General features: G+C 44.2%; 1 protein-coding gene across 2 annotated transcripts; it reads left to right on the forward strand.

The window, feature by feature from the left end:
• The first annotated feature begins 458 nt into the window (after positions 1 to 458).
• On the forward strand, positions 459 to 11,824 carry IL2RB (interleukin 2 receptor subunit beta). 2 transcript variants are annotated; one of them, XM_088531849.1, is made up of 10 exons: positions 459 to 608; positions 945 to 1,075; positions 2,549 to 2,553; positions 2,758 to 2,863; positions 3,719 to 3,827; positions 4,857 to 5,005; positions 5,422 to 5,601; positions 7,438 to 7,532; positions 9,280 to 9,364; positions 10,672 to 11,824. In XM_088531849.1, the coding sequence occupies exons 1-10, from the start codon at positions 536 to 538 to the stop codon at positions 11,497 to 11,499; spliced, it is 1,761 nt and encodes a 586-aa protein (XP_088387975.1). In that variant the 5' UTR covers positions 459 to 535; the 3' UTR covers positions 11,500 to 11,824. The 2 variants fall into 2 exon arrangements, with proteins under 2 accessions (XP_088387975.1, XP_088387974.1); XM_088531848.1 differs by lacking the exon at positions 2,549 to 2,553 and having other exon boundaries at positions 945 to 1,097; positions 2,787 to 2,863; positions 5,422 to 5,593; positions 7,436 to 7,532.
• Positions 11,825 to 15,993: the final 4,169 nt, after the last annotated feature.

A 15,993-nucleotide genomic window follows, 5' to 3' on the forward strand; every position in this document is an offset into this window, starting at 1 on the left:
TCTCCTTGGATTTTTTTTCCTGTCTGAAGAAAGCCTACCTCCTAAGTTGTGTGCTAGCTGTGTACCACTAACTCTTGCTGGCAGCTGGAGGGCTGCCTTACTCAGCTAACACCAAGTTATCTCACCCCTAGGACTTAGGAAAAAGAAAAAAAAAAAGCAGCTCTCTAAAACGCAAGCAATGCTTAACAACTCTCTACCTGAGTCAGCAAGCAGCCTGAAACAATACATGCACAGTGATGCACTCACATGCATTTCCAGAAGGCATTACCTCTGCAAACAGCCTGTGTGCCTTGCACTGTGAATGGTTTCACTGCTGAGCAAAGTACCCAAGGCAGGAAAACTATGAGGCACCGAGAGAAAAGTGTAGTCTCTGGAGTAGAAGAAATATGAATTTCTAAGCCTGCAAGAGTGACTCCGGCTTTAAGCCTTTCTCTGGGACTGAGAAGACATCCTCTGACATGAGACCTTCTTAATATGCATTGCTAAACTATGTTGGGGTGGGGGTCTTCTCTCTTCCCCAGGCTCACCCGTACAGATGAAGCTCTCTTTGCTGCTTCTGTGCCACCTCTGTCTGTTCAGCTTCTCGCTGGCATCTGACTCTGCACAAGGTAAGAAGAGATTCTCTTCTCCCATGGCAGTAGGACTAACAGGGAAGGGTGTCAGTTAGGGGAATGTATGTGTGGCATGGCACAGTATGTATGCTTGCATTGTAATATATGAGCAGAGGAGGTGTGATAAAAGTCTCCTGCAAGTGCATCAGGCTCCAAGGACACAGAGGAGGTAGAGATGTGAGTGGCTCTGCTTTTTTAATTTGGTTATCCAATTATCTAGTAAAGGAATCCATCTTTATTTTGGGAGGAGTTAGGATTGTCTATGATGGCTGTTTATGCCAAAAGGCATTGCTGATTCATCCATGTTGCTGTCCATCTCTTCTCCGCTGGCAGATACCTCCAATCTAACTTGTTGGTATGACTCACGGGCAACATTATTTTGCACTTGGAACCCAGGCAGGGACCTCGCAGAAGCACCATGCCATCTGGAGATTTTATCAAAGTTAGCTTTGTGCGACAGGTACGTGACTGGAAAGGCTGAGCAAAGTTAATGCTTTGAATGACAATTGTCCTGGAAAGTCTCCTTAATATAAATCTAGGCCCCCCCTCCCCAGACCAGGTGTTGTGGATTCACAGGGATGAGGGGCTTTGCCTTTGAAGTTTCAATCTCTCTAATCCTATGCTGATCGAGATGCCAGGTTCTGCACAGTGTTCATCTTATGAAGCTACTCAGATGTCCATCACAGTCCATATTCCACCTTCATTGCTCTGTCCATGCTTCATTTTCCAGAGAGTTCTATTCCCTGGACTGAAGGACATTTGCAACCTAAAAGAAAGATAAACAGAGAAAAAAGTGGGGTGGGGAGAGGGAAGGTATAAAGTAATGCAGGAATTATTTGCAAGGATTGGCCGGACAAAGCATGAATGTTGTACTTTCAGTGACAAATGTTCTTCACCTTATTATAGTCTTCCCTGGCCTTTTTACCTCTTCCAGCTCATGATACCTTCCTGTGACATACATTGCCCATCACAGGGATAGGCATGTGGTCAGTACTGCGATAAGGGTTGACCGGATCTCTGTGATCTCCAAAAATAACATTTTCAGTCACGAGAGGAACCAGTCTGCTGTAGAACTTCCCTGGGTGCCCATAGAAAGAAGAGGCCCGGTGTGGTTTGGCAGTAAATAGGTCTCTCCAGGCTTCCAATAGTAGCATCTTCTAATAGATACGCTCTAGGGCTGGTTCATAGAATTATGCCAAAACATTGCTATTGCTCCACAGGATTGAATTGAAAGGGTTGGATCTGGAATGGGGGCTGAGCTAGGAACTGTGCCAGGTTGACCAGGACTCTAAGACACCCCAGATGTGTGCACAGTCTATTTTGCTTCCTCTGCAGCAAACCACTCACTGAGAGGACCAGCTGGTCTTTTGCCCTTCAAAGCTCTTTGACTTACTACCCTAAGGGGCTGGGTTACAGCTGACTCTTCAAGGAAAGTTATAGGCAAAGCTCTCCTCCTCCCACCATTGGCAAATGCCAATTTGGTCTGATCTAACAGCTGGAGCAGCCAGCTCTGCCTGATACTTCCTCTTCTGCAACTCCCCTGCTGCTCTCCCACTCTGTCACCTGCTGTGCCGTATCTCACCTTGGGCGGTTCAGCCACACTTGTCAGGGAACACAGAGCAAAAGAGAGGCTATGGCATAGCACTGCCAAGTGTGAGGTACAGCCCTGGCAGAGTACAAGATGGGACCTGATTCAGAGAATATGTCTCAGTATATGAGACACTACAGGGCTGTCAATAGTTCGAAGGAGACCTGCAAACCCTAGAAGCGATCAGACAGACACCTTTCTCCCAAGGCCACACTGACATAGCTGTGGGCAGCAGGAGTGTTTAAGCTCTGCATGCCCTTTGTTATGAACAGGAAGTAAAGGAGGTAGCCAGAGGGTTTTGTGATGCCTCAAAGATTGGGAAACTCTTGCCATCTTTGATTTGTAATAGCTGGAGTACAATGACTTTCCACGTTCCAGAGATAAGATATGTCTGGAGGATGTGATGGGGAAGGAAAGAAGGGTGCAGGTTTGCCATTGCAGGATTTTGCTAATTTGGCAGGGTGCAAAACACTTTGAAAGGTCTCTATGTTCCATAAAATTTGACTAAATAGAAAATGTCCTCCTCAGCTCATCGGATTTCTCCTGCTTAAATCCCAGGTCATTTTCTTTACCTGAAAAATTCGAAGAGCACTGTGAATTACCCAAGGCAGAACATGTAACAGGACTTAGGAGATGCATAAAGACCTTCAGCAAAAACAGTAATGTGAGTAATCCATCTGAAATGTTCTGGCTAGTGATAAAGTGGGTGAAAGAAAGAAAAGATCATTCAGATCATGAAGTACTGTGAAGTTTCTGGTTACACATATTAGATGCTAGCTGCAATGGCAAATTATCAGTGGAGCCGATGGTGAGATAAGTCTTATTATTATTATTATTTATTTAAATTGGTAATTTGTTTAGGTACTTCCCTCAGTCATACCTAGAAACTGATGTAGCTTTTGTGCTTTCAGGAAAAAAAAAAATCAGTTCTAACAATAGACAAGCTTTCTCGTATTAGCCCCTCATGTACGAAGATGAATGTTGAGCTTGGTAAACAGATCCATGAAGCACTCTTTCAAATACTTTTCTTTCCAGTCAAGCTAATTTACACGTTGCATATTTACTATTGTGTGATATGGATAACCCTTTAGTATAGCTGTGGAACCATGTTCTATCAGATTACTATAACTTCACTGAGCTTCAAGATTAATATTGAATCCTAATATTATCTTAATTTTACTGATGAAAGTAAAATATTGTTGTCAAAGTACTTTGCCTCACAGAACATATCACCTATTTTTCCAAAATAACTTTACTTCCTGCCTAGTCAGTATGTAATGATCCTAGCAAACTAAGATATCGCAGTATTTAGTGCCCTGTTTTCCAAAAAGAAAAAAAGAATCAATCCATATCAAGTATAAATCTTTTTTTTTTTTCTATTCACTTCTGAGGCTTAGGTCTTTCAGGAAAAAAAAATCATCCTTATTTATTGTCAAGGATTCCTAAACTTCTTATATCCAGGCAATGCATAGAAATATGATTTCTTATTAATGGGCTTGGGTTACCTTTTCCCTTGTAGACTCAATGCTTCACCACTGCAGATAGTCTAACCATAGCTGTACGCTGCCAAATTGGAGAAAATACAATTACACCTGTGCAAAAGGAGAATTTCCATCCACTTTCAAATAGTAAGTGCTCATTTGTTCTGTAGTCTCTGGAGGTCCCCATGAAGTGATACCGAATTTATTTTCCCCAGTGACAACTGTACAACATCCATAGCTGATTTTGGACCTACCTCTTTTCCTTGTCCCAAGAAACAGCTAGCAGAGATAGACCAAACTGCATCCTGTCACTTGCACCTCTGATCTGCACTGTCGTGCCACCCATTATAAATGGGAAACTATTGAAATGGGACACTCCTATGAATGGGACATTGACTGCTTTTCTGGGAAGAGCTAGATCCTTGGTGTTCATAGCAGATGTCATTTGCTGCAGGATTTCTGGCTTAGCTGACACTCCAAAATATATATGCTGCAAAAAGGAGAGAACACTTTGCTGCTTTAACCATGCTCCTCTTCCCAGACATGTGCTTTCACCTTCCCCTGAGCCAGCTTTGGCTTCTGTCACAGCCTTTGATGAAATTATTGAATTCTCTAATACAGCATAAAAATAACCCCTTGGGCCATTTTTCCTTTTGCTAGATGCGTGGGGTTACCTGGCTCAAGAAAAGGTCCAGTAGAGCTGCTGCAAGGTGAAGCATGGGAAGGCATGGCTAGGGTCAGGTGTGTAGGTGGATCAGCCTAGTCAGTCTGTGTAACTACATCTCTTGTGGCTGTGGCTGTAGCTCTCTGAAAGAGCAGCTGGGAAGCAGACATTCACTCCAGCAATTCTCCATTCCTGTCCATATAATTGCCTCATGAATCACCCCTACACGATGAGATGCTTGACTATGGGGAACTGAGCGTCTCCAGGGACCACACTCTCAGGCTTGCAGGAGGAGCTGCCCTTAATGTAGCCCAGAGAAAACATGCCTTTTGTCATCAGTGTCAGTGAGGAAGAAGGAGGAACAGAAAGGAGGAAACCATTTCATTCAGCAGTGTGTGGCTGGAGTCTCTGAATACAGCCAAGACACAATCCTGCTGCATTGAGGTCTTCCAGTGGAGCCCTGTTATAAACAGACTGCATGGAGGTATCATCCTTGCTCTCTCTCTTTCCAGTCAAGCTGAGACCTCCAGGAAATCTTCAACTGATTAGGAAGACTAAAGACACCTACAATTTAACATGGACTATGAATATTTCCTCTCACTACTTAGATGGTGAGCGGGAATATCAAGTGCAATACCGAACCATTCGTCAGCCCTGGGAGGTGAGTACAAAGCAGGAGATTGAGGCCTGACACCATATGGCTTTCTTTAGGCCAACCAGGAGTGGCTGCTGGGCAGAACAACCCTACTCTCAGGAGAGAACCAATTTTATGGAAGCTAGATAGGGGATTACCCCCCACTTTTAGATGGGTCACCTGCTGCTAATGTTCGTGGTGACATGGTGGCAGATGGGAATCCTGTTTTATCTATTGCTGTGACAAGAGGAATCCAGACAGCTTCAGGACAGGCCTGGGAAGGGATGAAAAGAACAAAGATGACTTGTCCTCCAGCATGAACAAGCAAAGATCGGGGGAAGGCTCTAAGATGGATTCTTTCTAAGTACCTGATCAGGATGGATTTGTCAGGTTGTGAGCCACAGCAACGTGGTAATGATGCTCAAATGTTTACCTTCTTCTAGGCAGCCAAGACGTTTAACATTGTGCAGGACCAGATGTGGGTAATGTTCGAGAAACTCTCCCCTAACCTGAAATATGAGGCAGCTGTCCGCGCAAAACCCAGTGCCTCAAGTACCTGCAAAGGCGTATGGAGTGACTGGAGTGAGACAATATTGTGGAGTGCACATGCTGACCGTAAGGATCGGAATCAGACAATCTGGCTTGGAGGGGAAGTGACGGGACTCAGAGAAGGAAAACAGGGATAAAGGGCCAAAGCAGTCTAGGAAGCAGGCGGAAGATGGGAAGGGAGGATTGTATTAACTGAATAGGTATATATAGACTAGAAACAATCTTTCTCTCCTAATCTTACAGTTAGACTGAACTTAATAGGATTTAAGGAGAGGAATTACCACCTGGCCCTGGTAAAGTAAGTGGCAGCAGTCCATCTAACTTGCAGAGACTGGGCAAAATCCACAAGACATAAATCAGTGCCTTCATCCCTAGAGCAGTAAGATCAAACATGTGACATGCAGTAGCAGTGGGTAGACTGCCGTTTCCTGAGGTGGCCGTGTGACCTATGTACAAAAGCCCAAATTGATAAAATGGTACAGTTCAGTGGAGCCACTGATCATTATGATGCAGTGAAACTCCTAAGCAGAAGGAGATCTGAGCCTAAGAATCAAAGACTCATGGAGAATGAATGGGATTTGCATGCATGCACCCCTCCCAAAAATACCCCTCCAAGATGTGTATCAATCATCACAATGAGCACAGCATGGAAGACATCTGCTGCAGCCTTGAAATGTACTGCCTTGAGCAAGCCTCTGCAGTTAGTCATTGGCCCTTATCTCTGTATTTCTTTTCTGGGAAACAGGTAGCTAGAGGTTATTCCTCCTCATGTTGCTCCCACTCTGCCCCTGCCCAGTCCCTCCCTTTGTGTTTAGTACTGGTATAAACAGAGGAGCTATGTTTGGAAAGGGCACTGTGTTGCTGTGGCGATCAAATTTTGACAGTGTGTGATGTCAATGAATAGGATACAGCCTCAACCAGTTGCCATAGCAACCAAGACCCAAAGATAACCAGGGTACCAGAGGCAGAAGAGACAAAGTGATCTTAGAAACATCTCAAGGACAGGCAAAGAAAGGACTTTCTAAAAATGTCTCATCCTTCTTCTGTTTTTCACTGTTTGCTCACAACTACTCCAGAGGAGTGCTACCAACCAAGCTAGGGATGGAGGGAGATAAGGTGTCAGGCAGAGGAGCCTGGCAGCTGAACAACAAGATCTAGCAAAGGTGCTTGAGGCAGATGCATGTAAAAGAAATGCATTAAGAAAAGTCTGAGTTGATGCAAGATAGGCCTAAAAAGTTCTGCCAGTCCGTATGTGGGAACTCAGTCTCCTTCTCCTAACCCTGCCAGTCAAGTATCTAAATGATCCTGTGATGGAGTGCTGTATCTTTCTAGTTTCCTTAAACTCTCCCACACCTCTCCAAATCCAGCCCCATGATCCTGAAATGTCTCCATCCTTGGCCTTCCTACCCTCTCATGAACACTCATGAATCCCACAACTCTACTTACCCAACCAGCCTGTAGCTACTTTCCATGTCTCCAGCATCACTGAGACTGAATTTAGGACTTCCTAATTTCCTTTGCAAAGAATGGGCAGGTTGTTGAACACGCCTACCCCGTACACTGTGGCACCTCATCTACGGTAACCCCCAGCTGAAGTGCTATTATGAACAAGGAGTTCACGTTGTTCAACAAGGAACTGTATATTAAACTATGCCAAGTGGACACTGAAACCCATCTCAGCTCTAAGGCATCCTAGATGATAGAGCAGAATCCATTGTTTGACCTGTATCTCAGTTTTGTATTGTATTGTTTTGTTTTGTTTTCCTTGGTGGTGGGGTTTGTTTGCTTGTTCTTAGAGGTGTATTATAGTACTGAGAGGCTCACTTTGACCAGCCTGAACAGCCACGGCAGCTCCAGGATCCCGGCTAGATTTTCACAGCAGCTCTCTCTTTTTCTCTCATCTTACAGAAACATCCTTCCCAGTACTACTAGTTCTTATTGTGAGTATTTGCATCCTTGTGATCATCGGGACTGCCCTCCTTGTTAACTTGAGGACCCTGAAATGGTAAATAGGAGTCACGTGCTCCTCTCTGTTCCTGTCCTGTTTCCTTCAAGTCTCCTCAAAAACAAATCCAATTTTTACTCAGCATTACTCAGGATAAAGAGGGACTCCCAGATATGGCTTATAGCCCAGGCTTTTGAGGTTAATGTTAATCTAGGCAGATATATTACAACCTAACATTATGTGGTGCTGGTAGTATTGTCGTACTGTGACACTCTCATGTGACATGACCTTGTTCCGTTCAAAATAGCTGCCAATTGCCCTTTGGTTAGAGCGATGTCCCTTCAGTGGGATGCTTCAGAGGGATGCACCAAAATTGTCTCATAAAAAATAGGCCACTGGGCTGAGCGCACTCTCCCCAGGGAAAGGAACAAGGAAGCATAGGTAGTACTGCCTTCTCACTTAAACTCTCTAGCCAGAGCTAAGGCAGAAGATAGTTATATTTTGTCTATAGCCAGCATCCCCGAGTGAGGAGCACATTTTTTTTTCTCCATTTGGCCTGTACTGCCCTATGTTTCCTCAGCACATACTGGTAAACATCTACACAATACTTTAAAGACCTCATCCCTTTGCCAGAATTTCTGCTCAGAAACTGCTCTTAGTCAGAACTGAATGTGTCTCACAAGGTTACCCAATGTAATAGTAATACAGAGAGTGACCTGTCAGCAAACCAGGATTCGAAATGGTTTCAGGTTGTAATTTCCTCATCTCAGTGCAGGGACAGAGAAACAAGGTGCTAATGTTAGTGCTAGGAAGCAGGAAGAAAGGCTTTCAGGGAAGGAGGGAGCAGAATCTCTAATGGCTGCCCTGTGAGGAAAGAAAGAAGTGCATTAAATAGAGTGCTGAGAAAGTCTCTGGTCACTATGGTTTACTTTGAATGCGGATGAGAAAGGTGAGAAAGTGCTAGCTATATGGCACGCAGATACAAGGGCTTCTTTCTCCACAGATTATAATTAACACACAGGATTTGATGGAGGATAATGCTGAGGTAATAACCACGGAAGGATTAGATATGCATGAATAAAAATAGCGTCTGCCCTGGTAGGTGGTAAGGTAGTTTATATGCAAGAACTTTATGCTCCAGAGAGTACACTCATTGCCTCCAGAGGTCAAGAGGTTTTCTGAGAGCAGCCTACTGTAAAGCTTCAATAAACAGTTGGTAGGATCAGCTGCCCTCTCTGAGTAACAGGGAAACAGATTAAATCACTTTGTGCTGCCCCTGTGTGACAAAACACTGCCTCCAGTAAAGCAGGAGCAGCTGGACCGGCGCGAAAACATGCTCAAATGGTCTGGTATCTGGTCTGTTGCTAACAGAACAGGCATTGACACGTGCTGCTCAGGTCCTGTGCTCTTCTGAGCACACTGTGGGGGAAGCATAGCAGAAAGGGGAGCCCCCACCACCTGTATCTTTGAAACGAAGAAGATCTGCCCAGCTTGGCAGGGTGGGTTGCCCAAAGCGACCAGTGGAAGTGGATAAGGCTGTAAATGATTGGCTCTACTTCGCCAGAAAAAAAAAAAAAAAAAGGATGAGGGGAGATTATTTTCCAATACCAATTTCACCTGCCTCTTTTCTGAGTATCTTACCAACATCTATTGCATTTCAAGCTACTCAAGAGCAAAGAGTTGCCTCGGACTTGTTCTTCTTTTACCTCATTCACATGCCATAGTAGTGCCCATGAGCTGCAACTCACTCCACAGAGGTGAGGTTCAGGTCCTACTTCATTTCTCCTTCTCTTTCTCTCTTCTCAAGGTTTAAGAAGATGCTGAAGATTCACATCCCAGATCCTGAAAAGTTCTTCCCCCACCTCATCACAGTTCATGGAGGTGATGTTCAGGTATGGTGCCAGGGATGGATCTAGGTGATTATAAGGGAGAAAGGAAGGAAGGGAGAGAGTCCAGCTGTACATGCCTGCTGCAGATAGCAGGTCCTCGCACATACATGTACACACACTGGCCATATTCCTGCAGTACCAACTGCCTAGTTCTCTGTTCTTTTTAATTTTTCTTTTTTTTTTTTTTTTTTGGACCTTCTAAAACTTGCCACTCAGCTGATGCATCTCTAATTACAGAACTGAGAAACGGCAAACCATGCAAACCTCAGCACCCTCCTCTACTGACAGGAAAGCCTGAGAGAATACAAGGGACCTGCAGGAGGGAGCCTGGTCTCTCAGATTCCCTACCACCCAGCTTCTCACCTTCTTGCCTGCCTTTGACTATCCAACTGCTCCCCCATTTTCCTGCTTCTCTTCTTTTGAGCCTTATCTCTGGCCGAGTCAGCTCCTTTTTGCTCCTACTGTCAATTGCCATCACTCTGCCTTTATCAGGAACTTAGGCATTTTCATGTACATCCACCCTCTTTCCCTTCCTTTTCTCTCCCTTTCTGCCTTCTGATTTCTCATTCAGCACGAGCAGCTGCAAAAAGACAATTGCAATTCTATGCTGTAAGAAAGGGAGTGTCAGATGCAAGATGTGGGAGGTAATCCTAAGGGGCATCTTGCTTTAAGGGTGGAGACAAATTGCAGAGGGTCCAGAGGACTGCAAGGCTTCAAAATAAAATAAAATAAAATAAAATAAAATAAAATAAAATAAAATCTCTAAATGCAAAATCCAATGCCTTAGAAAGCTTGGCCTACTCGGGGGCAGAGGTTGAACATAGATCACAGAGTTTTCTGGGGCAAAGAAAATGGAAAAAATGGTTTTACTGGACATAAAGTTGATGAAGTTGGATATTACCAAAACTCACCTATTTAAAACGGATTACACTAGACCCATTCCCTGCTTTTCATGTTTCCACTATTGCTCTTCTTTACAATCTTGTCTTTTTATCTATTATTCCATATTTTTTCCTTTTATCTTTCTTTCTTCCTTTCAATTTAATCCTCCATCCCTCCTTTCCCCATAGGAATCCCAAAACATAGTCTTGCAGGATCCATTCTTTTTTTTCAAATGACAGAAAGATGAACTTCCTTTGAAAATACTGGAAATGAGATGTAATGTATGTGAAATACGCCCTTTCCTCAGCTCTTGCTTGGCCAGAGAAAACACCACTTATTTGCTTTGGGCGTACAAAAGGCAAGACGGTTAGTTCTTCACTATTATAGTCTTGGTGTAATAGCCTCTTTCCTATGTTTTTTTCCCACAGAAATGGCTCTCCTCTCCATTCTCCACATCTTCCTACTATGTGAGCAGCACAACTTCAGAAATCTCTGTGCTTGAGGTTATGCAGAAGAAAGATCATGAATCCCAGTTTCTCCTTTCCAAGGGCATGCAGCCCTCTGATCCTCCCTTAGAAACCAGTGGGCACTCTGTGTCCAGCTGCTTCACCAACCAAGGCTACTTCTTCTTTCACCTTCCCAACTCCTTTGAGATTGAACCCTGTCAGGTTTACTTCACCTATGAGCCTTTCTCCCAAAAGAATAGTGCCAGCAAGGACGACGAGTCTTATCAAGCTCTCTCTTCCCCTGACCTCTGCATGCTGGCAGAGGACGTGCCTGTGTTGTCCCACAGCTTCCTCCACTGCATCAAGGGAACCCAGGGCTTCCAGAATGGTTCCTATATGGAAGAGACAGAGAGTGAAGTCCAGCAGGACATGACTATTTCTGAGACTCTCCCATCAACTGAAAGCACCTCTCCAACACCAGCTCTGAAGCGGGATGAAGAAGTTACAGACAAAACAGCTTTACAGCCCTCCAAGACCTTGTGCCAGCTAGACACAGTCTTTCCTGACTCACCAGACCTGCATGACAGCAATACTAGTAAGACCACAGAGGGGAGTGGGAATGCAATTCATTCGATCAATCCTGGCACTCCAGAGGCATATATTAGCTCTTCTTTTCCTCAGCCTGTATCTCTGGGGCAAACCCAAACTGAAGATCCCTGCAGAGCAGCCTTCCCCGGCCAAATCCCAAATACTGGTGCATACCTTTCTTTGAGAGACCTGCAAAGTCAATATGGCTATCACTCTGTCTAAGATCTACCTGGAAAAATCCACAGGTGGAAAAGGCCTTCCCTGGAGGGAGGACAAGATGGATGACTTGTCTGTTTAGAGCATGAATGTGGCCTTTAATGGGGATGGAGGAAAGGGTTATTCTAGAACGGTGCAAAAACAGAAAATGGATCGTATGGAAGAGACGTACATTCATAGATTGATACATGGGTAGCACTTGTCCCCAAGGTAAAATGACAATGAAGTAAAGGACTGGAAATGAGAGGACCTTTTCCATGGAAAACCTGGCTAATCTAAAGATAAAACAACACACAAAAAATGATAAAGGGACATTAAAATTGTTCAGTGTCTACATAGCTAATGAAGACACAGAAATTGTATTCTTAGGAATATAGAACAGCAAGGACTCTCTTCCATGACGAAGTCTGTTCTCTGCTATTATTGGAACCAGTGGCATAGAAATCCCTTCCCACATGCTCAGGTATCATCCTAAAACTGCATTTTTCTTCCTGTCATCTCCCAATGCTGTGCCAGCACTTCCATGCTCTGCATCTCAGTGTGAAAACAGCACTGAGCTTCCAGGCTGAGCTACCACATATTCCATTTCCCTTGACTCTGTGTGGCCCAGGGAAGAGAAATGCCTAAGGAGGTGGATGAAAGATTTTGTACAAGGGATAGTCAATGAGCACTGTGGCTGAAAACAAATTGGAAAGGTCTCTTCTGACTGATCAAGGGTGTTTTTTCAGTGGTTTCCCCACTTCAGGTTACCCCAGGTTTACATTCTTAGCCACTTGGTCCAGCTCTAAAATCAGGTCTCCTATTTCAGCTCAGAGCCAAAAGTATATCAGCTGTCTAAGGAGTGCAGTGTCAAAAGAAATACCCATTTTTGAGTTAAAAATACTGGGGAAATCCCCTGCTCAACTGATGATGGCAGTAGAAAGAATACACACGATTTCCCATCTTGCTGCAATATTTTTCATGAAATCGAAAGCCTCTCTGCCCTGCCAGAAAAATATTTGACTACGATAAGCTGACTGCATAATAGTCCGTCCCACATCCTGTATGAGTGGAAAACATCACTAAGGTGCTGCCCATTCCTTCCATTGTTCAAGGGAAAACACTGCCTAATTAGCAGCAAAGGCAGGGTGAAGGAGCCCAGAGAAGTAACTCACAAATCAGCGCCTTTGCTGAAAAGACAACCTCAATCTACTCTCAAAAAAATTGAGATAGCAATGACTACTCTGATTTTACTTTTTCCTCTACACTAGCTGATGCGTTGTCAGAAATAGCAAAACACCATGGGAGGAAGGTGGTGAGGCAAAAAAGGCACCCTGTTCTGGTTTTATCCATCCTTCCATTCACCATCTTTACTGTCTGTCCCATTTCTTTGCCATATTTCTTGACTTATCAGAAATGGCAGAAATATCAATCTTGCACTAAAGATCTTTATTCTAAGAGTTTTTAGAGAGAAAAAAAAAAAGTTGAAAGGTATCAAACTTAGTATTTTTGTCATATTCCCCATTTTTTTCATTTTGAGTTTCACCCAGAAGCAATTATTCCCGACCTCTGTCTATACAAGTATTAGTTCTTTGTCCCAGTCCCACAGTTACATGATCTTGCATTAATGCAGCTAATTGTCTTTACAAATCCCAAATACCCATTAAATCGAAAATTAACCTCAAAAGAAACTCAAAGGAGGTGGGCCTCCCTGCAGCTGAGAGGGCTGGGGAAGCTATACCCTTTTCTCATCAGTTCCTGCCCCTGCCTCAACACGTGGAGTGCTCTGTCATCTCCAGGAAACAGCAGGTGAAGCAGACCTCACCATTTCCCACGTAAGCAGGGCTTGTGCAGATATTTGCTGTGCCTTAGAAAGCTTCTCAGATGTATCTCCGAAAGAGACACTGAATCCCTTCCCCAATAGGAAAACTGATGTCTTACATGGGCAGATGATCCTAATTATGCCAGTAGTTCTCCTGTACCTACGTACATCTTCATAAGCTTCTCAATTATTCTTGCTGCTAAGATGAATATAAGAAAAAAATACTGTGTTAATAAAATAAATGTCAGTGGAGCAACAGTATTTTGTTGTTTATTGTCCTTCAGGATATGGAGGGATGGGAGTAACAAATAACAGCTCTTTTCTGGATAGAGACTAGGCAAAACTTTGCTGGGACAAATTGACTTTTAGCCTTCCCTCCTCCTCCCTTTCCCAAGAGAATCAACATCCTTAAAGAGGGAATTATTCCCATTCAAAGGCAGTCAGCAAGGTGTGAGACCAGATGGGGGTTGAGGGAAAGGCAAAGAAAGGGGATGTACATAAAAAGAGCATTTGGCCAAAAAGGTCAGCTCTTGTACCCATACAAAGACCTTCATAGCAAATGAAAAATCCCCCACTTACTTTAGTAGAATTTGGGTCAGGCCCAAAGCTCAAACAGAAGCCTAGATTCACACTGCAGTTTCAGGGAAGGTGAACCACTCCACAAGTGATTTGGCACTCATATCACTGCATCTAGTGATAAGGAAGGAGGAAAAATGTTAGCTACATGGGCAGCAGGTTTCGGGCTGGAAATAAAAGACGTTTCAGAAGGGTGAATCCCTCAGAAACTGCTGTAAGAGCAGGAGGATGTTGGTGAATATGTCTCAGAAATTTCTTTACCACATTCCCTTCTGCTTGGTCCCCAGGAAGCAGAGTTGGAAATGAGCCTGCCGCAAGTACCTGGGAACCACCCAGCTGGTTCAGTATTTTTCACCCTTGTGAAAGTGCTGACAGCCTTTCAAACTGGAAAGCTGTTAGCACTACATTAGCAGCCACACTGGGCGTGAATGTGTGACAGCTGCTGCAGGAAGTGCTCAACATAAGATCTGGTGATAACCGGACCTTTCTTCCAGGAAGAGAGTCATGTGGTCTCGTATGTGAGTAACCCACGCTGTGAATACCAGAGCATGGCATTCAGTTATCCGGGGCCCTTTCTCTGCTGAGTCCCCAAGGGCAATTTGGAAATATCACATGGGAGGGTGTTCCCCCACCCAAGCTGATGCAATCGCACAATGCTAGTAAAACTGCGGAGACATGCTGTGATAGTGCCCGCCAAAGTCATAGCAAAGATGAACTCCAGCACTATATGGAATATATTTGGCTAACTGCCATAGACATATGAATCTTCTTCTCTTAAGCCCAGCTACAGAAAAGATAGCTGTCCCATCTCTCATCTCCATCCTTCCAAGATATCTTATTTGTAGGAAGGTAGCAACACTCTCAAACCCCTCCCACATCCTTTCCCTTCTTCACTGTGGATAAGCGGAAAGTAAGGGGTACTTGCAGCAAAAAAAATTCCAATGAAATCAGATTTGATCAAGGTTCTGGGTCCTTGTCTGATTTAAAAGGCTGTGGTGATAGATGTGGTATGCTTGCTTAGATAGATCAGATTAAGATTCTTTATTCTGCATTCTGCTGAACCACCAGTGAAAGAGGACATAGACAAGTAACAGACAGTTCTCATCCGTCTGGCAGAATTGTAGCTTGAAGTCACTTGTGTGTGGTTGTTTGGGTTTTTTGTTTGTTTGTTTTGCTTTGTTTTATGAAATTTAGTCTCTTAAATGTATTAGACAGTTCTGAAAGCATTTCTTTTTGTCACTGCATGTCTCAGTTTCCCATGTATAGCAAAACAAGTTAGTTGGGATAACTGCACTGGCATGCCCACTCAAACACAGCCTGTCATCCAATCTTAATGCTTATCTACTAGAATCCAACACAAGGCCACTATAGAAACGACTTTTGATCTCCACACAGTGCCAGACTAAATCTGAATCAGTGACAGAGCCGAAACGCTATCCTTGCTCAGCTGACAAAATGAGCTTCAAAGAGCTCTGGCCCAAATGAACTCGGGCGCAGGTCATTCCCATTGGCTACAGGGACAAACCCTCCCTCCTCCCCAGTACTTATTGACAGAATAACTCTATTTGCTCTAGGCAGAGTGGTTACTTTCTGTGAAAAGACAGTGGGAATGTGCAGAGCCGTGGGGCTGTAAGCAGAAGGTGGTACAGGCAAGGTATGTGGGGGGAGCCTGGGACTAGAAAAAAAAACAAATGTTGCATGAAGGAGTGAGGGGAAGCGAGTGCAAGTTTGGGGAATCCAGAACAAGTCAGGAGACTAGTTGGCAAGGAGCACAAGGATAACAGAGGGAGTCTTGAAAGTCAGCACTGAGAGATGCCACACACCTTGTCTTCATCCATTCTACAGCTGCAGTAACTAGACTACAGACATCTTTCCCTCTTCAAGCAATCTACCTGTCAGTCAGTTTGTTCCATCCCTATGCTGGGGGAATGTGCCTGTCCACACCCTACATTTTGCCTCTCCCTCCAGTGGGACCAAGGAGGGTAACTAAGAAATACAACAGTTGCTGAGCAACTCTGTTCCCTGAAGAGGACTGCAACCTATCTGCACCAGCCTCCTGCCTTCTCTGCACAGCTGGAGTTGCTCCTAATCTGAAATTTTCCAGGATCTTCTCTGTAAAGCCT

The sequence above is a fragment of the Tinamus guttatus genome, unplaced genomic scaffold (genome assembly GCF_059628265.1).
Source record: "Tinamus guttatus ecotype Peru unplaced genomic scaffold, ASM5962826v1 Tinamus_guttatus_pri_ptg000439l, whole genome shotgun sequence".
Taxonomy (NCBI): domain Eukaryota; kingdom Metazoa; phylum Chordata; class Aves; order Tinamiformes; family Tinamidae; genus Tinamus; species Tinamus guttatus.